Source organism: Anopheles stephensi, chromosome 2 (assembly GCF_013141755.1).
Source record: "Anopheles stephensi strain Indian chromosome 2, UCI_ANSTEP_V1.0, whole genome shotgun sequence".
In the NCBI taxonomy this organism is placed as follows: domain Eukaryota; kingdom Metazoa; phylum Arthropoda; class Insecta; order Diptera; family Culicidae; genus Anopheles; species Anopheles stephensi.
The window spans coordinates 2,485,870-2,507,473 of NC_050202.1; the positions used below are offsets into that span (position 1 = coordinate 2,485,870).

The 21,604-nt window shown below is 43.8% G+C and overlaps 1 protein-coding gene across 21 annotated transcripts in view; it reads right to left on the minus strand.

Moving 5' to 3' along the window:
- LOC118503099 (protein kinase C, brain isozyme-like) overlaps positions 1 to 21,604 on the minus strand; it is a 62,081-nt gene that overhangs the window by 2,581 nt on the left and 37,896 nt on the right. For 20 of the 21 annotated variants that reach the window (XM_036036016.1, XM_036036018.1, XM_036036007.1 and 17 more), the window contains exons 6-13: positions 6,374 to 6,502; positions 2,092 to 2,245; positions 1,795 to 2,023; positions 1,415 to 1,720; positions 1,153 to 1,244; positions 587 to 788; positions 314 to 502; positions 17 to 157 (exon numbers count right to left, since the gene is read on the minus strand). In XM_036036016.1, coding sequence (XP_035891909.1) covers positions 17 to 157; positions 314 to 502; positions 587 to 788; positions 1,153 to 1,244; positions 1,415 to 1,720; positions 1,795 to 2,023; positions 2,092 to 2,245; positions 6,374 to 6,502 — 1,442 coding nt within the window. Of the gene's footprint in view, positions 1 to 16; positions 158 to 313; positions 503 to 586; positions 789 to 1,152; positions 1,245 to 1,414; positions 1,721 to 1,794; positions 2,024 to 2,091; positions 2,246 to 6,373; positions 6,503 to 17,031; positions 17,141 to 21,604 lie in introns of all 21 variants that reach the window. The other variant, XM_036036029.1, reaches the window with a different exon arrangement.

A 21,604-nucleotide genomic window follows, 5' to 3' on the forward strand; every position in this document is an offset into this window, starting at 1 on the left:
AAAATCGTCTACTTACAATCTTTGGCTTGAATGGTGGTTGCACCTCACGGTTTTCAATCTTTTCCCAATCGATACGACGGAAGAAAGCGTGCGCACGGACATCTTCTTCGCCGCGTGCTCCGCAACCCAAGCGTTTCTGTGGGTTCTTGGTAAGTAGCTAGAAGATAAAGTGAGTGTTTTGAAAAAGCTCCGAAACATTCTAGTATTTTTGTATGAATTTTGATTGAAAGTTGCATACTTTCAGGCGTTCCATCTTTTTGCCTGAAGCGTTTTCTCCTGCAAGTACAATTAGCCCTGTTTCCGGTCAACTTACCCCCTTGCAAACATCTTTGGCCTCCTTGCTCAAGCTCTTCGGGTACGAAACGTTATGGTCCGTGATGGCCGCAAACAGTTCCTCCTCATCCTCACCGTCGAACGGTGGCTGGCCGACAAGCATCTCGTACAGCAGCACACCATAGGCCCACCAATCGACCGACTTGCCGTACGGTTGGTACAAAATAATCTAAAACGAAACATTTCACAGGCAGAAAGAAAGCATTACACCTGCCCCATCAGTATTGGAAAGCTTCGCCCGCAAGCGACGTACCTCCGGCGCAATATAGTCCGGTGTGCCGCAGAACGTTTTGGTCGTCTTATCGCCCAGGATGCCCTCCTTGCACATACCGAAATCCGCAATCTTTATGTGCCCGTCCATGTCCAGCAGCACGTTATCCAGCTTCAGATCGCGATACACGATGCCGCGTGCGTGCAAATAAAACAGTCCGATGGCAATCTCCGACGCGTAGAACCTGTGCGTGTTGAGAGGGTGCATTAGAGGTTAGCGAAACCGAAAATAAACCCCTCACTCAATTAGCTACGCGGTGAATCGATCGTCCGTTCCGTATTTGTGTCCGGCTTGCTCATTCAAACCGTTTTGTTACCAGGAATAGAAGGCGTATGGCCAGTGACGGAATGCGATAGCTGAATTATCGCCGAAACGGTAATTAGACGTTACAAAAATGAGTTTCGCATCTTTCGCAAACGTTCTATTTCTTATTGAAGCTCATTGAGGGTTTTAGCTTGCTTGCTTTGCGTCATTGCTAACCTAACGATGCCAGCAATAATATCATTTCATCACGAACTATAGCATTGGATGGTGTAGGGGGAACTTACACAGCGACTGGTTCCTTAAATTTGCCACACTGCTGAATTTGGAACATGAGATCACCACCGTTGACGTATTCCATGACGAAGTACAAACGATCCTGAAGCGAAATAGAGGATATTATTTACCCTCCTCAACTCATTAAGCTCGAAATACAGTCTAAAAGTAGCTACGAGGTCAGTTATTGCATACTTTTAGGCGTAATTTGTCAAATCAAAAATTCTCCTCAAAGTATGCAATCCACATGACACGAGCCGCTCGTACACTTACCATGGTTTGGAAACAGGAATGCAGTTGCACCAAAAATGGTGGCTTACTCGACAGTGCCAGAACACGCTTCTCCACCATCGTACACTCGACATCATCGTCCTGGATGATGATGTCCTTCTTCAGGATCTTGATCGCGTACAGCTCATCCGTGCCTTTGCGCTCGGCCAGCATTACCTTACCGAACGAACCCTTGCCGAGTACCATCAGGAAGTTGAAGTCGGTCGCCCGAATGACGTCCTTCTTCGTCATGTTATGCGGCACATCCTTATCGCCCATCATCGGGATCTTCTTCGTGATGGATGTTTTCTGTAACACATTGTGGAGTGGGATATAAATAACTATCCCATCTATTTAGGGTGCCTTAGCACTCGCGCACTTACCCTCATTTGGCTCTTAAGCTGCACGAGATCCGCGCCCTCCTCCGGTACCGGTACGTTGTAGTACTCGCCTTCCTCCTGCGTGAGCAGCTTGAACCATCCATCGACCGGATTCTTGAGGATTTCCGAGATGCCGAACGAGAGCGATCCCATGAAATCGTTCCGCGAGGTACGATCCCAATCCCACACCTCGATCAGCAACCGACGATCCTTATCCTCCGCCTTGAGATCACTGTTCGGAGGATTGGAAGTACCTTTCCTTAGTATCTTTCCGCCACCTTGATGCCATGATATACTCACAATATAAGCGTTTCGTTCCACACCGGGTTGAGCGAGGCGCGAATGGTTTTGGTTTTCTTCTTCACATTGTCCGCATCCGGGATCAGTTTGATCTTGACGTACGGATCGCTGGAACCGTTCGGATCCATCGGAATAAGATTGCGACCCTGTTTCACTGTTTGAGAATAAATTGAAAAGAAACAGAAAATCATTTTAATTAAATTGTTGCAGAAATGATTTTCACATTGAAAAATAAAGAATTTTTAATTAAGAGCCATTACAGTATTGCATGATTCTGCTAGAGGGTGCCTTAGGAGAAAAAATAACAATCTTCAGTAGCTATTACAATATCACAAGGTTCAAATGGAAGGCGTCTCAGGAGAAAAGGTCACATAAGAATATTAAAAGAAGAGGTTTATTTATTCAGCTCTTCAAGTGTAACAAAGGTATTTAAATTCTTCTCCCTAAGATCGATTTAATCCGAATTTCGATAACAGAATAAAAAATAACAAAAAACCGACTTCTAAACTCACGCAAAACGACCTTGAATAGTTGTAGCCGACAACCACAGGCACAGAAGCATCCCACCCAGAGCCAAGCTCGTTATTGTTTCAAGCTATTCATTAGCGTGCTCATGGAGACGGCTCTTCGTTTCATCTTTTTCCATTGTAGCCGTGATTAAAGCTAACCCGTCCTACATTCCCAACCGGCGATGCGACCGGCGAAGGTGGTGGCTGTGGCGCTGTATGTTTGTTTCGTGTCTCCGAAACGACGTTCTAATGATGCAACATTGCTTAGTTATGCTGAACCGCAACTGTTCTGCTGACAAAACCCTCGCCGTTGGTGTTTTTCTTTCTATACCGCTTTGCTCGAATATTTCGATTTTTTATCTCCCGCACAAGAGTAGGAAAGGAGATGTGTTTTTTACCAGCTTTTTTTCCTACCGTCGTTCAACTTCAACATCCCTTGCTGGATACAGATAGGCCCAACGGTATGCTACAATCAGTCGTTTCGCACACACACGCACAGTCACATACATGTTTCAAAACCCTTGCCTTGGGCTACCGAAAGCCATTTTTGTCGCTGGCATAATGTTTCTCTCACGCCGTACTTTCTTTGTTTCATGTTTTCCCGTGGCCTCCCCCTGGTGTGTGAATGTGTCCCCGGCCCCTCCCTCTCTCTCTCTCTGTCTGTGTAATCATAATTGAAAACGACGTGCAAGAGCTTTTCGGTGTTACATCGCTCTCGGTGCTTTTATTTCACTGTGGAGCGCATGCCTTCTGCATACGGCCACCATACCGACGGGTTGGTTTGAGACTGCAATCAACAGTTGATACGATTGTTGAGGATTTTGTTTCGTACAGCTGTGTTAAAGCGCACGGTAGAAACATTTCTACGGTGCCTCCGATAGAGCAAGATCTATGAAGGACTGGGCGCCTCCTTTATGCGAGGAATATTTAAATTTAAAAATACGAAATAGTTTTCGGCTGCAAATTGTGTTGTGATTTATTTCTCAAAAGAGTGAAATTCAGCGTGAACTCAACGAAAAAATCCTAAAAATAGACCTTTATTATATCAGGAAAGCTAAAAATATACAAGGTACTGGGCGCCTCCATTTCAGGAATTGTTTAAATAAAATAAATAAAAAAATCGTAACCATTTTATAACAAAAATGATTTCAATTCGAGTTATTTCAAAGCACCGGACATGATTGATGGTATGGTCCTTAGAAAAAAGGGCCACCCTTCTATTGTCCTCAAATGGAATCACTACTCAAGTGCTCTAGGAAGGAGAAATTCAAGCAGTTTGGGTTGCCGCAAGCACACACCTCAGCTTGATAGATCAGCTAACAAAAGTGGATACTTCAACCACCACTACTACAATAAAAAAAAAACGGAAAGAAGAACCCGTGATAAGAACAATTTACAAATACCAAACAAGCAAAACAAACTCCCGAAAAGAATAAAGTCGTCCCGGGCTTGTGGTATGAATTTGTCCGATCATTTTATCCATCTCTTGAACAGGCCTTCTCGGCACCTTTCGGTAGATAACATCACTTTCTTCAAAAACCACAAGTGTACTGAGACGGTAACGGCACACAAACCCGGTCACAGCCCAAGACCACCGAGCAGGGACAGCAAACAAAAAACTACTCTAGGTAAGGATGTCTCCGTCTCGGTCGGTTGGTTGGTCGGTTGGTTCCTTTTCCCCTTGTGTGAGATGTTTATGCGGTTTTGTCGGTGCCCGGGTTTTGTTATCGCGTGATGATTTGTACTGGCGGTATAATTTAGGTGTCGAGGTGTTGAGCCGTCCAACTGCTACGTTTGTACTCGGATATCTCGGTCTGCTCGGTTGTCGTCTCGGGCTCGGAAGGTGAGATCATAAAGGAAAGAACCTTTTCTCAGCAGTGTTTTCATTTGCCCTGCACACTACGGATGCTATTCGCTCTCGCTTTTTCTTCCTTCACAAAGGGTGCTGAAGCGTACGGTCATGAAAATAAATGTGAGCTTTGGGTGGGAAAGTAGGGAAAGTGACAAAGTGAGGTGTTCGGCGAGGGGTTGAAAGAATCATAATGTGGTGTAAGTTTATGTTGCCAACACCCCTACCAACACTGTGGAATAACAATTGCAAACGTTTATGCATTGTTCTAGTCCGAGTATCCGGATAGCAGGAATTTAAGGTTAGAAATCTAATAGGTCAGTTGATGGAAACGCTACAAGAAATTGTCATAATCAGCTAACGTAACGTTCACTAGTCCGCGTGTACAAAATAATTTGATTTTAATATCAGTCTTCAGCTTTTAGGGAATACTTCAACTGTTTTCCATCACGAAACATGGATTTCAACATTTAGATGTTTATTTTAAGACCCTTCAAAGCTTTAAAATAGGACAGAATTCAAAACAAAACCTCTCGAACGTGTCCTCTATCAAGATCCTAAAATAAACTTCTCCCCAGCTGCTGCTGATAAATGAGTCCGTTTCAATTTCCCTGATCGACTCATTTGAGCTAAAACCGTCCTTAAGCTCGCTCCTTCTTACTCCCACAGTGCTCTAGAATCACTTTAAATTATCGTATTACATTTCTATGCAACTATCAATCACACTGACCCATGTACCGTAAGGACCACATCAGCGTCGAGTGGAAAGCACAGAGTGGAAGAAAATAAATAAAAAAGGTCCTTTACAGCGTCACGGCAGAGAACATTTATCCCCCCCATCGCCTGTTTTCCGACCGTCCTTCCGTCAGTTTAAATCGATTCAATAACATGAAACTTGTTCACGCAGATCGAATTAATCCTTTTCTTCAATTGAAACAGAAACCGTACCATTCAAAGTGAACCGCATAGCCGAGACCGATCGTTCTACCCCGTTGTTTTTTTGCTACCTTCTTTGTAAAATCGATTCTGAAATATAGCATTTTCCTTTCACGCGCGCTCTACCGGGCGCTTTACATCGAGCTCGCCTAGATTTGCTTTATTTTTCGCTCCTTTTTTCCTTTCGTGCTGTGCTTAGAAAAACGTAATCCAATGCCCAGCTTCCAAGGGTGCAGTGGATGAGGAGTAGCACTTGAATTGCTTCTACTTCCGGCACGTTAAAATTGTTATCCCTCAGCTTGATGTTGATGTTTCTTAAACCACGTCTTTTCCATCATCGTCTTCAACTCGCTTTCCCTCGGAATACTGCAATACTCCATTAACCATTCAGCTATGTTTATATTCTTCAAACGACCTTTTGTTTTCCCCCAGTTTTCCTTCTATCGCACATTCAAATACAAACACACACACACACACACACACACACACACCCAGGCACTGTAAATGGAGAAGGCTTATTTTCCACGCATGAATTCCCCGAGCACGATGAGGATCGCAATCCTCGTCGCTTTTCTAATGCTCCGGAAAGGTTGTTATGGGTGATGTACATAAATTTGGCATAATAAATGCACGGCGGCTTTTTTGGCCGGCGCGGATACGATTCGTTTGAAAAGGGGATCATTGCTTTGCACCGGCACGGGAACACATTCCCGGAAGGGAATGGGCCATTCTTAAAAGCACTTCTGATTGATAATATGTTAACAGCATTGGCTGCCATCTAAGAGGTCGTAGGAGGGCATAAAGGAAGGGGAACAAAAATCTTTCCAGCATTGAAACCAGCTGGCTTTTATTAGATTTGCAATTGAGCGTATTCAAAATGAAATTCATTTCGAGGATAAACTTCCTGAGTAAAGGTATGAATAAATTCTTCCCCACGGGTGGAAATCAATTATCGTAAACCAAAGTGTCCTTACAGTTCGTCACTTACCTTCAATGTTGAGCTTGCCGACCGAGTGCGTAATCGTCAGCTGGATACGCCCTCGCCGTTCAGTATGATCACATCCGCAGAGGTTCGGTACGCTTTCCTCGCACCGTTTGTGTACGTTCATATCACATGCTGCGCCGGAAAGGTGTTCGACCAATCAACCGATGCCAGCCGCGGGCCGATGAAAAGCCGATGGAAAAACGAGATACAAAGCAATTAGCAATGTGTCCGTGATCATGAGCAAATTGTTCCGAGAGTATGAAGATGAACGGAAAATGTGTTTAAATGCTATTCTTTAATTTTTTTTTTATTATTTGATGTTTGTACGGTGTTTACTTTAGAGTGAGTTTTAGCGACAGTGTTTTTTTTTAGCTCGAAACATGAATCTTTTACGCACAAAGATGTAGATATGTAGACAGGTTTGAAAACACAGAGAAAATAGCAGAAGGTGAAATTGTGAGAGAAGATGTTGTAGTCGTGTGTTTTATTTTACATAAGCTTGTGTTGTAAGTTGTACATGATTGTAACTCAAAAATTTGAATGTTTAGCTTCATCAAAATAAAAACAGATTAACTTAAAACAATTTTTAGGACATTTTTTGAGGTTACATTAGTATCATGGAGGTAGTTTATTTAAGAAAAGTTACATTACTTCTAGCTCCAGAAGTCTGAATGTTTAGTATGGCCTTTATGTATTTAGTACAGAAAAAGCTTTGACAAGTATCAAGAGCAGAGTGCAGGGGATAAGTAGTAGAAAGAGCGAAAAACATCTACATCCACACGTGCGTCCACACAAGGATGATGGAGATAGATATCTATTGAAGGAGAACACAGGAGATAGAGCAGACACTCATTGATTACGAGTAGTAGTTACGATTTAAAAGTAATCAAATTTTTAATGGAGTTAATTGGAGTTTTGTTAGAGATTGTTAAGGGTTATGGCAGGTAATACCAGGAGACATCTAATTAAACATTTAGCGTAAGGGTTAATTTGGAAAATTAGAACAGATTAGATAGAGAAGCTCTAGGCTCTAGAGGAGCTAGGTCAGTGCAAGAGTTTACAGGAAGACGGCTAGAGAGAGATGGTGTACACAGCGATAGAGCAGTTAAATATTTGGATTGAAATGTACGCTCCCAATCACACACTCACGCAGGCACGCAATCACGAGCAAGTCCACCAAGAATACAAACAGATCAGTGGAGATATTTATGTTATGTTGTGCATCATGCAATTATCAACGAAGAGTTTATTTCCCTTTTAGGTAAAGGTCCTTTATGAAGTCTGAATCACCTGTAAATTCTTCCTACTATCTTCTTAGCTCTTTCATACTGAAAATTGCATAGCTTTAGGCGTTTTGAAGGCTCCATTGCTTTCTTTATATCCCTTAGAGCAAAAAACTCCAAAAAGCGCCTCCATTTATGCAACGTTCGATACTATCATACACTGAACCGTGCCATAAACACCTCATCATCTCCAGAATCTTCTGCTCATCCATGCAATCATCTGCCCCAGCTATAGACTGAATTGCTGTTCTGTAAAACCGAGATACTGCTTTGTTCTAAAGCACGAGACACATAAAATGCATCCCACGTCGTCGGGTGGATCCAATCGAATGAAAATCCATCAACGGTAATGCACCATAGGGGACGATAAAGTTCCTGCCCACCTGCACAATCCCACACTCACCCACAATTTCACGCGTATTGTAGCGCGGAGAGTACGCCGTAAAACAAATGCAACCAGCTCAGGACTTAAGCGTTGTCTTTTTCGTGCTGTTTTTTCTCCACGCCTTTGGGTTGGAACTTATCGCTTTAAAAGCACGATTTTTACGACCCAAACAGTGACTCCACGGCTTGCCCATCCCCCGCACCATCGGCAGCATACGAAATACGGCGGTAATTTAAGGAGAATGAACACAAAAAACCTGAAACCCACAGTCGTTAAACGAAGGTGAGCCGTAGCTTTTCTCGTGCTCAGGACCCGGCTAGCAGCGTGCCTTTTTTGTCCTCTGCCGGGTAACTACCGGGCGCTTCCGTTTTAATGCCATCCGCCGGTTATATGATCGCGACTAAAGCTCGGGCTCTGCACAACTGTTGGGTGAGGAAGAAAAAATAAACACTACTTTACCCGAGCTTTGAGTTTCAATTTCAGTTCCGTCTGCCTTCCTCACGGGGCGAGTCATCATCATCTTCACGGGCGACAAGTCCAAAGTGGCTACCATTACTGGAAAATTTAATTATCTTACACCACCACGCTCGTGCGCGCTTCCCTTGGCCAGCATTGTCTAGTGCCAGGAAGGGAAATTCCTGGGTGTGCTGGGAAGAACGCCCAGTGTGAGGTGCGACTGCGAACTAAATGAGATGAAACATTCACGCATACACTCGGCTGAAGGCAAAAAAGCTAAAAAGGTATATCCTGCTCCTCTGCAAAAGCCCAATTTGGCAAGAAAGTGTTCATTTAGTGAAAGGAACTGCTACACGGCCTGCCTTGATGCTGATGGTAATGCTCGCAGCGGCTACAAATTTTACTACATTTTCGTTTTGAAGGCCATTTTCGGAAACACCGGAAACTGTCACAAACGTGGCCGGTAACTTCCCAGAAGAAAAAGAAAACCGTTATTCCCAAGCACGAATTTTTTCTCGTGTGGTCCGCTCGTCTGACGAAGACAAGAAAGTTTGAAAAACAGTCGCTCGTGGACGGAAAAAATATCCTTTGAAAAATGGAGTCTCGGGCAGCAGTATCATCGCAATCATGTGTTTCATTTCATCACGAAAGTACGATGGGAAGAAGGAAAAAACATGAAATTACATTCCCTTTCTTTACGTGCCTTTGCTTACAAGAGAATACTCATTATGTGAATTATGGGAGGATTTGGTGGACAAAATTCCTTACCAAAGGCGCTTTGAAGATAAAAATCCTCAAAATTGCACATAAAATGTGAATGTACGCCCTAGCGCCACGATGTTGTGGTATGTAATGTGGGTTGCATACATTTAGGCGTTTTTATGATTTATGTCTTTGAAGGCGATTTAGCTACGTTACAAGTATTGCCAATAATTTCCAATAAAACTTCATAGAGTTCAACTAAATTATGACCACTCACACACAGTCAACTGTGCTCCAGCTAAAATGACTGAAGAACACGAACAAAAGCAATATTATCATCTCATTATCTGAAAGGCCCAAAAAATCACACAAAAAAAAAACACCCCAATCTACCCTTCGGCGCATTTCTCCATCTGCAAATTGGATGATAATGTGTTTGTCGCTTGCTGTCATGTTCCAACTTTAAGGACAATCCGATAGAAGAAAAACTCGAATTATTTCGTTCAGCTTCTCTGCGTAGCTCGATTGCTCTCCTTCGGGCGTTGACACTTTTGCGGCTATCATTATTTGCTTCAAGGCGAGCCCCTAAACTAATGACTTTCAATTGAAATTGAACTTTTCGGCGTGAGTTTTCTTTACGCAACCGATCCCCTTTGTTCACTATTATTTACCAAGCTCTCCGAGTGCTCTCCATCGAAGGATGTGCTGTTTATTTCATCTCTAGGTGCACATAATCCCACTCGAACGTCAATGCACCCTGCTTGCAGCAACATTACTCCGAGTGCGCTATTACCGTTTGCGTTTTTAACGACTTGGCGTCAACTCGGATGGATTTTACGCTGGCTCCAATCTCGCACCACCTCCTCAACGATCGGCGGACCTATTTGTCTGGCCGCCGGCAACGAAACTGCAATGAAATGTAATCACAGTGATTACAGTGTTGCACAGCGTACCACCAATGCCGTACCAAAGAATGGAAAAACAACCATTCCCGTGGAAGCAGCAGTGTGGTGCACCACGGCCGGTACGCTGCGTTCTGGGTAAATTTGACGGAAGTGAAGCTGACGACGAGGAGTACTCCAGCCGGCAAAGACGAAGAAGCGGTCCGGAAATCCTTCTTCGCGCTGGAAATAATCCCGGCCGAAAGGTATCCGGCGAGCGGAAGAATTTCGTTCGCCGAATGAGAAAAATAAGAACCCATGGGCAAATAAAAACCCCATCCCCGTCGATTCCCATTATGCGCAAGTAGAAACCAGTCCAATTATTACCATCGTTAGGGCAAAAGTTACGGCGTTTTGGTTTCGATTCCCCCAGGGGGTTTGTTTTTCTTTTTTGGGGGGGGGGGAATGACTCGGAGCGTTATGTTACTGCGTTGCATTTGTTGTTTTAAGCTTGTGCATTTGGTACGTGTGCGCACAGACACACGCTAGGTTATGCTGCCTCCCGGTGAATGCGTTTGCTCGCCATCCTAAACCACAAAGATCAAGACATTCGAAAATTGGAGCACGTAGATGGCTCGAATTTACAAGCGACACGAATCGGTGGAATAAACGGTTGAGATGGTATGGACTTCTGGTCCTCTGGTAGTACAGTGTTCGGCAGAGCAAACGCAGCTTAGAGCAATTTGTGGAATTTGAAGATAAATTGGATGCAAACTACAGGATTTTCTTGGTCCGTTTTATGACTTTGTCATAAGCAGCACTGTCCACTTGATTTAAGCACCTAACACTCTTCTTTAATGTAATATCTTCTTCAGCAGCGCCCTCTACCAGAGTCTTCCGGTACTACTGAAGGATACTCACTGACTCCCGTACTGACATTTACAGCTTTAAGCTTGAGAACTTTAATTTCAGGCAAACGACTATCCCAATTTACATTTCCAGATATCTCCTCACACAGTTTGCTCTACATAAAATATCTCGAGTGTGGCAAATGTTGCCTCAAACACTGTGTGACATTTAAGATGCCCTCCGAAAGCACACATCGCATAGTTCTGTGTACGATAAAAATACAAATACGGTGCACCATTACAGGATTTTCCTAAGCTTTTTACCATTCCCTTTCGAACCGAAGGATCAGTATGTAAATTTTCCTTCTCGTACAGAAACGATTCCATACAAATGCTAGTTTGTGTGTGCTCGTGAAGAAATCTCAAAACAAGCTTTAAGAAAGGGAGAACCACCGTTTTAGGGTTGTGAGGCCGAAATATGATTTTATCACACTTGTAAACAAGCCTACTCGAACGCCTAATTCGATGATAATGTTCGTTCGTTATTGGATAATGCACACCGGCACCGGCTACAACCGTCCTGGCCGACCATTTTGAAACATTGTGCCAAAACACCGAGATAAAATCGTTACCATCATCATCATCATCATCATCATCATCGTCATCGTCATTGGAACGCTCATTGTTGGCCGTGGTGCGCGCGCGTTATGCTAGAAAAGTTTTGTGCGCCACTTGAACGCATTTAAATAAACTCCAGTCGCCAGTTGTGGGTAATGGGAGTTCCCATTTTATTCTCACCGATTTCTTTTGTTTGTGCCCGGAGTCTTGTGGTGTTCCCTACTCCAGTATTATCTTGCGTTGGAGGTTTGTAGCAAGCGCTTTAAGATGTTTCTTTTGAAAATTTTCTTTAACTTTCATCGAATATTTTACTTCACAGAGCATTTTAATTTGAAAAATCCAATAATTTGATTTATTTACTCATTCTTTGTTTAGCTATGTTTCATGGTACATTCATTTCGTTATTAATTTTACTGTTTTAACTAATTTTTTTGTTTTTATTTACTTTTGTTTCATTCGTTGATGATGACTGATTTATTTGTTCATTTCTTTCCTTTCTTAGATTTCTTTGATTATTTTGTCAACTTTGTTTTATTTGTATTCAAGAAAAAATATGTATTTTATTCTTGGTGACGTGTTTTTCGCCTTGAACCTATCGTTTTCTCTAATAATTATCAGCTCCATGGTTCCTACGAATACTCTCGCCTTATATAAGAGTAACCAACACTCATTTTCCTTCCCAACTAATGAAGCTATACCAGACAATAAGAAACACAAACCTAGAACAACACAGGAAAGTGCTAAGTACGATTGCTGCAAAACAATTTATTGTAGCACATCTTCTTCGCTCTCAAAATCTACCGTCTCTAGGCACTAACGAGCTCTAACGGCTTGTTTGCGCTAGCCGCAATATTTGTCGAACCGCACTGTGTACCGTGCTGTTTCTGGCACACACATTCTCTCTCTCTCTTCCGTCACAAACAGCACGAACGTAACCCTCCCACTCGACAACGGAGGCACTGGCATTGATGACAGTTGTTTGTCGATAAATAAAAGCGCCTTCTATTAGCGTAGCGCCAACCCGGGTGTACGCTAATCGTTCGCACACCCTTGCCAGCATTCGACACGACACGGCGGGTGGCCAAAGTTTGCTAAAGTGTGTGTGTGGGTGTGAGCGGACCCCATTCGCTTGATAGGAAATCCCTTGGAGTGTCTCTTTCGCTGGATATTGAACTGGCAAATGGGAAGTTCTATTCAACAACCTACGGCAATTGTTGCGCTCCTGTCAAAACGAGACTCCATCAACTGTCTGCGCACTGGTTATGGAATCGGCTCACCACCCGCGGGTCCTAGCTGTGAAGACAGAAAACCCTTTTTCCGAAAAACGGTCTTGGGCGTAATTTCACGGTTCAGTAGACTAAACGTAGCGGCCCGGGCCTAGCAGCCTACCGAGAGAGAGAGACAGAGAAAGTTGCGGTTATGCCTTTATTGGTCGTAGTCAATAAGCGTCCCGAATTTGATGAACATGGGGCTGGCTGTCGGCGGCAGTCGGACGCAAGACACGCAATCCACAAAAGATGCGCGAGCGCCATCCTATGAAGCGCCGGCTCGGAAATTGTTTAAATTAAACTGATCAATTTCAATCAAGCTCCCTAACTCTCAGGGTTGTGCTGTGTACGGTGCAGGTCTGTTTCTCCCAACGCATAACGCATTAACCCTGAAATGGCTACGAAAATTATACACAAACCCGAAAGCCTGCCGGATTTAGACGCAACTAGCTGGAGCTCTACGTTGACCCATTTTGTTCGGGGAAATATTTCGGGACACGGGCTCACAACAAGGTCGGTGGCAACAATTTAACAAGCAATCGGATTGCCGAGCTTTGCATAAAATCTCCCCGAACCCGATGAAGGATTTCCCACAGCGGAAAAATGGCACAGAATATTAAGTTGTCCTCTGCCAGTAGTCTCGTACAGATTGTTCCCAGCTTGCAAAAACCCCAAAGCCCTCAATTTGGAACTCTTCCGAACGGTCACATCCGTTTTTCAGTGTTCACCTTCACCACGTTTATTGAACGCGTGCCGAAACACAATCTGCTCGCATTGTTTGGCCATCGTTATCATGCTGGAACTGTTTGCCTGGAAGATTTATCCTCATAGGGCACGCAAATTCTGGATCCCTTGTCCTCTTTTCTTGTGTGGTCTTTTGCTCCCGGAATGGAGTTACTTCATTGAAGGGAGAAACGCTCTATCTGTTTTTCCTTAACGATGTCAAAAAATAAACAAACTCATCGAGTTGATTTTCCACATTTCCTTCAAGGCATAGCATTACTCTACATCCATTGGCCTACTTTCTCACTAGCGCGGAGTATGGGAGAGACTCCTAGATGCTAGCTGCTGCGGGCGAACCATCATGGGACTTGGAGTTTGATTGAAACATTATTTTCCTGTCCTTGCGTAGCTAATCGTTAGCCACTGCAGACATTCGAACGATCTCGGCTGTCTGTCGTACGCAAGCACGCTCGTCTAGAACTGTGAGCTATTTGATAAATCACAAACTTCAACAGTAAAGAATTTTTCTGTTTCACCCATTTTTCCTCATTGATTTAGAACCAAGATTTTTTTTATACCACCTTTGCAAACATCTCACGTCGTGAAGAAACCTTCGGCCGCAGCAAAAACTTTTCTCATTTTCAATTCTGGAAAAAATGTCATGACGATTCAAAAAAACTTTACGGGATTCGGCTGAACGGCTTTCCGTACCGGGATCACATCACAGGACGAAGGTGAGAACATTTAACACAACTGCTGACCCATGCCATCGTCCAACTTGCATGAAAAAAAAACAACAGCAAGCCCAACAAAGGGCTACACTTGAGACAATGGCGGCTCCGCTTACGTTCATAAATCATAGACCCGAACGAACAGGCTCTACCTTCAACGTCACGTTTTTTTTTTGCATAGTAAATCCCAAGAGCTACCAGGCGTCTCCTTGAACTTCACCAACTACTGGGCGTCTCCATTGAGTTTGGCAGAATCACAATTCTAGCGAAAGCAACGGTACAAAAATACAATCTTACCAAGAAAACATCTGAAATTACTCCACAAACACTGTATCCCGAGTGCGGTAGTACAAAAAGAAAAAGACAACCCAAAAAAGCAGGAAAAATTATTTCATGTCATTTCTGCAATCCATTCCCTCGATCATGGCGCTCATCTTTCAGCCCTCTACCGCTCCTTTTTGCGTGCGTTATGATAACATTCGCACGGCTACGCTGTCGTCACCGGTGCCATCTATCATTTTGGGTCCCGACCGTGGGAAAGTACCCCAGGTTTTCCTCCTCGAACGAAGAACGACATCACGTGTTGCGGTGCGTTCCGTTGTTCCCGCTTTTGCCAGCCCTAAGCAGCGGAACGAAACGGAAGCAAATTTGTCACCCGTCGTGCGTCTTCGTGTCTGCGCGCGTACAAGCTTCCAACCCCCACCACTCCGGGCCTTCGGGAACTGGGGGAAGGATCTTACAGATGTCTTCCCGAAACAAATACTTCCGACCCACGAGAACATGGCGGCTGCTTTCCGGGTCCCTTTTGCTCTTTCGCTCAGCCTCGCTACCCTCGAAGGATTACTCCACTCGGGAGCTCGAGCGACGGCCGTGACTCGATTGAGCACGAGCTCGTTTCGTTCAGAGAGTTAATACACAGTGATTTATGATCGTTCACATGCTTCCGGTGAACGTGTGGCCAATTCCACTGCACGGCAGGAGATACCGATGGCGGCGCCCGGTTGCTCGTACGCGTAACCCCAACACGGTAGAAGGATCGGACCCGGGCAAGGCTGGTCGTGTTGCGCAAAGCGTAAAATGGGAAACATATTTCACGACCCCGGGAACCCTTTTGCTGTGTTTAAAAATTCACCAGCAAAACTTAAAGCCGCTCCAGGTTTACCTTTCGAGGGCGAGGACGACGACGTTTGCAAATGTCCGGACTGATCCAATAAATTTCCCACGCACCTTCATGGCACGGTAATTTGCATAATCATTTCGTACGGTTCATGTACCTTTCGACAAAAGTTCGGATGCGTAGGTCACCTACCTACCCGATACGTTCACCAAATGTCACGGCGGGAAATGTCAAAGCATCACCAGCGCACTCGAGACGCTCTTGTTGAAGTAGAAAAGGTCTGAAGCCCTCATAGAGAATTGAAGATTTTTTTTTTGCCGAGTAGCCTCAGGTGTATGATAAATCGCTAAAGATGTTAATGCCGGAGGAAAATAGCACAGCAATCAGATTTACCCTTTGCTTCGTATTATCCCCTAATCGCTCACTCATATAGTCTATTCTAAAAGTCTTGCGACAACAACGTTTTGCTTCTACTGTGCATTTCTAGTGTACATTGCCTTACTTTGCCATTCGCTATTCTAAAACAGGTGAGTGCAATCAACACGTAGGAGGTTCATCACATTCCGAGTGGACACGAAAATGCAGAGTGAGTGCATTGAGTAGCTTAGCTGGCACAACCCTTTACACGATCTTCCGGTGCCTAGGTGTGTTTCGTAAAATGTGCAAGTTGTTTTTTTTTGACAGAGGAAAACACATTCATACGCAGGCAGACATTTGGTGTGCGACAGCTTGTGTAAAAATCTTAGTAAAGGTGGACATGTGCAGAGGAAAAGTCGTTTCAGAAAGACCTCAAAGCGCTGCCTTGATACAAGTAACTTAGAAGCTTTCGATGGGGTGAAACAAATAATATAAATCCGCAAATTGCATAGCTCTAGGCGCGTTTTCTTTGCACCTGTGTCAAACTCGCCTTAAGGTATGCAATCTGCATGTCAGATCTGTAACAAATCGTCAGAAAAATTAAATAAACCATTCTGTTCCATATCTCTAAGCTCAAAGCTTGTTTATTTCTTGCATCAAGTCCGTCTTGAGGGAGTTTTACTCCACTTGTGTATGCAGTTTTGTGAGTTAACGACTTTTTAGTGCTGTTAGTTAAGGGATTGTGGCTTTTCAAGTGTGCTGTTAATGCGCCTCTTCCTACTGGTATAATAAAAAGGAATCTAGCTATGAGTCCCGCTTCGAATAGTATCTCCTGGTAGTAGAGATCATGTAAGAGTAAACCATCCAGACAGTTAAAAATCAAGTACTTCATTCCGATTAAAAAGACCAAATGGAAATGATAATATAAACCCTGCACCAACCAAAAACCTTCAAACGAGTATGTATCAAGTGTTGGGGACACATTAGCACATCCCGAGCGATATTAAGTAATTAGAGTGGATGAGAATTTATCAAGAGAATTTTCTTCAGATTCATGACAGTAGAGTGTAGGTGAAAGGTATGCCATACTATTTGCACTGCTTTCGCTATTTCTGTTTCGATTCTTGCGTGGCAAAATAAACACGTGACAAAGTGTAAATTCAAAACAAAACAAAATGTCGACAAAGAAAAACAAAACGTAAACACCGGTGACTGGTGACTGCACACGGTTACGCGCTATTCTATTCTAGTTTAGAGAAAGAGAAGACCCGGACCGGTCACATCGGTAGTACCTTGACACTTTAAACCCTGATGTGCAATCCCGTGCAGCATCGAACCGCAGTGATCGCAAAAGGTTGGTGTTATGAAAGTGTATCCTTGCCATTTGTGCGGATTTTGTGCCTAGAGAAAAGTAGAGAGAGAGAGAGAATGGGGAAGAAGAGAGAGAGAGTGATCGTGGGAGAGAAAGTAGAGAAAACAGGCCAGGTGCAAGTAGAAAACAAGTTTCAGGGTGTTTTTTTTTTTTTTTTTTTTTTTTTTTTTTATTCATAAAGAACGGCCTGGCCGTATTGCTTCAGGGTGTTTTCGCTTGTTAGCTTTTGCTTGTGGAAGAATTAAATGCGTTTATTAAGTTATTTCGTTCTTTCTTATTGTCTACGGACGATGCCAGCCCCAGTTGCGTGGGACGACCGTCCGTAGAAAAGCTGGCTGAGTTTGAAAGAAATTGCATAATAAATTGTAGTAATTAATTCATTCTGAAACTTGTAAGCTGTACTAAAGAGAAGAAAAAGGCATTGTCGACAGCCATATTTTCGAAAGAATCCTACAAAACGAATGCGCCCTTGGAAACTTTAGTCTCCAAGACGCCTAGTAACGGTTGTTATTGGAATAACCGACTCAGAACATACAGCTTCTTAATAGATACATCGATACCCTGACAGGTAAGTAGATTTCATCAAAACCAACACTCTCTCAAACATTCGCTCATACACACGCACAGATACTCATCTCACAACACATTCTCACACACACCGAAAGAAAAATTCGATTAACGCAATCAGAGTAAATAAAGTACTTAAAATAGTCAGGAAAGGAAAATAAGACAAAGAAAAATACAGTTAGTCGTCCAAAGTTTGCTGCAATTCTTGTCGCATGCTACATCTGATCGATCCTCCATATTTCTCCTGCGGTTTGGTAACGATGCAACATTCACATTCGCCCTTTTTATTCCATCTGGATCACTTTCTTTGAGCCCTCGAATCGCTTGCTATCGAAACAATTTTTTCCACCCTTCAGCTAATCCGCAACTCAAACACATCGAGAAGGAAGCAAAAAGGGAAAATGCAACATCTAGCTCAACAGCTCGATAAAAGCTTTTCCACCAAATCTCCTCCGCCAAACGTTTCCCCTTTTCCGTGTGGATTAAGGGTTTTTCGGAGGTCGAGAAATAGAAGTCATTCGGGTCGGGTGACCTTCACTGCCACACTGCGAAAGCTTTCGGATTGTTCTGTCACCTGTCAGCCGGTTGACACTGTTGACATCCCACACCACTGTGACAGCAGCCATCCACGATCCACGGGGCTTCACAGGGGTGGGAAAAGTTTGTCCTCCCCCCCCTATTCGTGCCATTGTTTCTTGCGAGTTTTGCTTTATTTGGGTTTGGTTACATCCTTTTCAGCCGCACTTTCTGTATGAAGCTTGAGCTTATTTCGCTCTTCTATCTAGCTTGAAGGAAGATGAATCTTTATCTCCGTTCGTTGTCGCTCCAAAGAAAAAGTTACAAACATCAACATTACAAGTTGGGATGTTAGGAGGAAAAGTAATTATACTGATACACAGGACACACTTAGAAACTGTAACGAAAGAAACGATACACGACTGAAGCCATTTCTCGGCTTCCCAAAAAATTGCTAGACACGGCTCTGGCGACCTCGTTTCGGTTGACCCCATAAAAAAAACGCAACGAAAGTGTCGTTCGCCTACTGTCCAGAGCCAAAGGTTCCGGTTTAGGATTCGTTATCGAACTGGACCTCGCACCTCTTCCCGGAAGACCCTCTCCTTCACCTTCTGTTGTCTTGCCCGGCAGTTGGAGCCTTCACAAGAGTGCTCCGGAAACTAATCAGCTTGAAAGTTCTGTCCCTGTTGCGTAACGCCTTCGTGTTTGGGCATATGGCATACCAATCTTCCTCGCTCGCTCAACAACAATTCTTGTCCGCTCACCCTCAAGTAAAAATCCTTTCCTTCTGTGTTTTTTTTTTTTTTTTTTTTGTCGTTCAGGGGGCTATCAATATCATTTAACGCATGTTTTTTCCCGGTGTCACACGGCTTCCTACTTCACCAGTTGTCGATCACCACAACGTGATTACAAGCAAAACTACACGCATCGCTGAGGGACTCATGCCCAGACACACACACACGCGTGTCTCACGTTGTGTTCGAAAAAACGTGCCGAAACTTCCGAAAACTAGCTGCCGATGACGCAGATCTCGCACACGACAGCTGTAACGAGCGCGGGCCCGCCATATGAGAACGGCTAACATCAGCAAACCGATGAGCTTATCGAAGATGTTACACTTCCTTAACGCTTCTTATCGAACAGAGGAACGCCGGTTTGGCCCTTATCTTACTTCCTCCCTTCCTTAGCTGCACGTATCAGTTCCCTTCGCTAATGACTCACGGTCGATAAGATCGTAGCTGTTGACATAAATATATTGGCTTAATTTGAGCAAATAACACGAAGTGGAATATTTGATCAAAACTGAACTTGGGAAGATGTATTATTGTAATTGCTTTCTTGAAATACCAAGTCCGAAATATATCAGTAAGTAGTCTAGAATCCTAAAACTTGTTTCCTATTTATTAGCGTGACTGAAAAATTCGCCTTAAAGTATGCAATTCTTTGGACCAACGAAAGTTAAAAAAACCTTTTCAACCGTCGTGACCAACAAACCTGTCAACGATTTGTTTGCAGTCAGATTTTGTGTCTGCATCTGCCATCTGCTTTCATCACCAAATACATAATTAAGAGTTCAGCAGACGCCAAAACAACTTCGGTTTGACATCAATTCTAATTGAGATTATATTCAAACTAACTATACTAACTGTCATCCGCCGCTCCTTCAGCGATGCGCCAGCAGACAGATACACCCACTTTTAATCAAGTGACAAATGATCAAACAGCCCCCAAGAAAGCGATCCACAAACGTGCACTAGCCAAGAAGCAACATCATTCATCTCATCAAGTCGCCGCCTGATGCTGATTTACATTTCCCGTTTTCGTCCCGAGCCCACCGCCCGATTCTTGTTTATACAAACCCTGCCCGGCACATCGGCTACAGCGGTAAATCATGGTCACAGGCCATAGACGCCATTAATTAGCGATCCGCCTCGTCCGGAGCGGTTTTCGTGTCCATCGGATGACACTTCTGGCTAGCGCTCTAGGCGCTCAAATCGCAACTCTTCTAGCGTTTCGTGCTCGATGCCCATTCCTATCTGCCGCCTAACGGCAACACGTAAACACTTTATTTAACATCAGTTTGAACATCTTTTAATACATCATTTACGGTGGATGTTGGTAATTTCGGAGATCACAGGGCGTAAATTGAAAGTTGTTCCACTTCCTGGAATATTGTCACCTCGCCGGAGGGAGTCAGTTTATCGAGTGAGGGCATATCTATCAAAATCCATTGACAGCCTTCTGTCCCTCTTTTTCTCTTTCTTTCCTATGGGAGTTCCGATCGTACAGCTATGTCAAGAATAGATATTCGGAGGGTACGAGTGTTACCACTCAATAGGTAACACCATGTTTACAGCCGATTGTAAATACCTGGCCTTTCTTTTTTTTTTTCGCGTTCGCCGGTATTTAGACTTGGCACTTCCTCTTCGATTTTTTTTTGTGTGTGTAACGCCCCAGTCACCGTCTAGGCAAGCTGTGATGCGTAAACATACTCATGCGGGATTGGAGAAAAAAGTATCTCTCCCCGTGACAGATGGTCACACCAGGATAGCTTACACCTCTCTACAGTTCAAAGACGACTCAGTGGACGATCGTCGTTCCTGTAGTAGGTGATGATGTGGGTCGTTTTTTGCTATCGTCTGTAAATCGCCTCCGCCACCGCCGCCGCCATGTTTACCTCATTCACGGGCAAACCCTATCGTGTCGCCCTCGACCTGTCAGCTGTCGGAAATGGATGACCGACCGTCTAGATAAACAATGCATAGATGAGGGGGGGGGGGGAGAAAGGTTAAGGGAGGATCCCCCTAACCTGTCATACAAAAATCACCGAAGCGGTAACGATGAAACGGTTCCGTTGGCGAGACAAGATCACAATTTGTTTGTGTCTTGGAGAATGTGAGAAGATGTACCGTAGTAACATCGAGCGTAATGAGAAATTGTTTCAAACTATTTGTTGGAATTTATCGTCCCAAGGTCTCTAGTCAGCATCATCATTCTCGGTGGTATCAACCAATTTTTATACGATGAAATACTAGCTGTAGTGAATGATTTCTTAACCAAAACTTGCCCACACAAAATGGATTTTCGATTAAGCTGTTTCACTGTGAAAACTTTATCTCCATCAGTGGGTTTCTACGCTCCAATCTACCTTCTCCTCAACTCATCGACGAGCATCCGTTTCGTATAGGAACTTTGCGTCCTTGGAAAGTCGCTTGGAGTCCGGTCGAACTCAGTCCACTTTTATGTTTCCCTGCCCCATATGGACAACCTTATCAACAAGGACCATCGTTCGGAATGGAAAGCAATCATGTGTGCGGTATGTTTGTTCAACTTTTATTTCTGTTTTCCTCTCACGAAGCGTAAAAGTCGTTGAAACTCGCTACGAAAAATAGGAACTCAATCGAAACAGC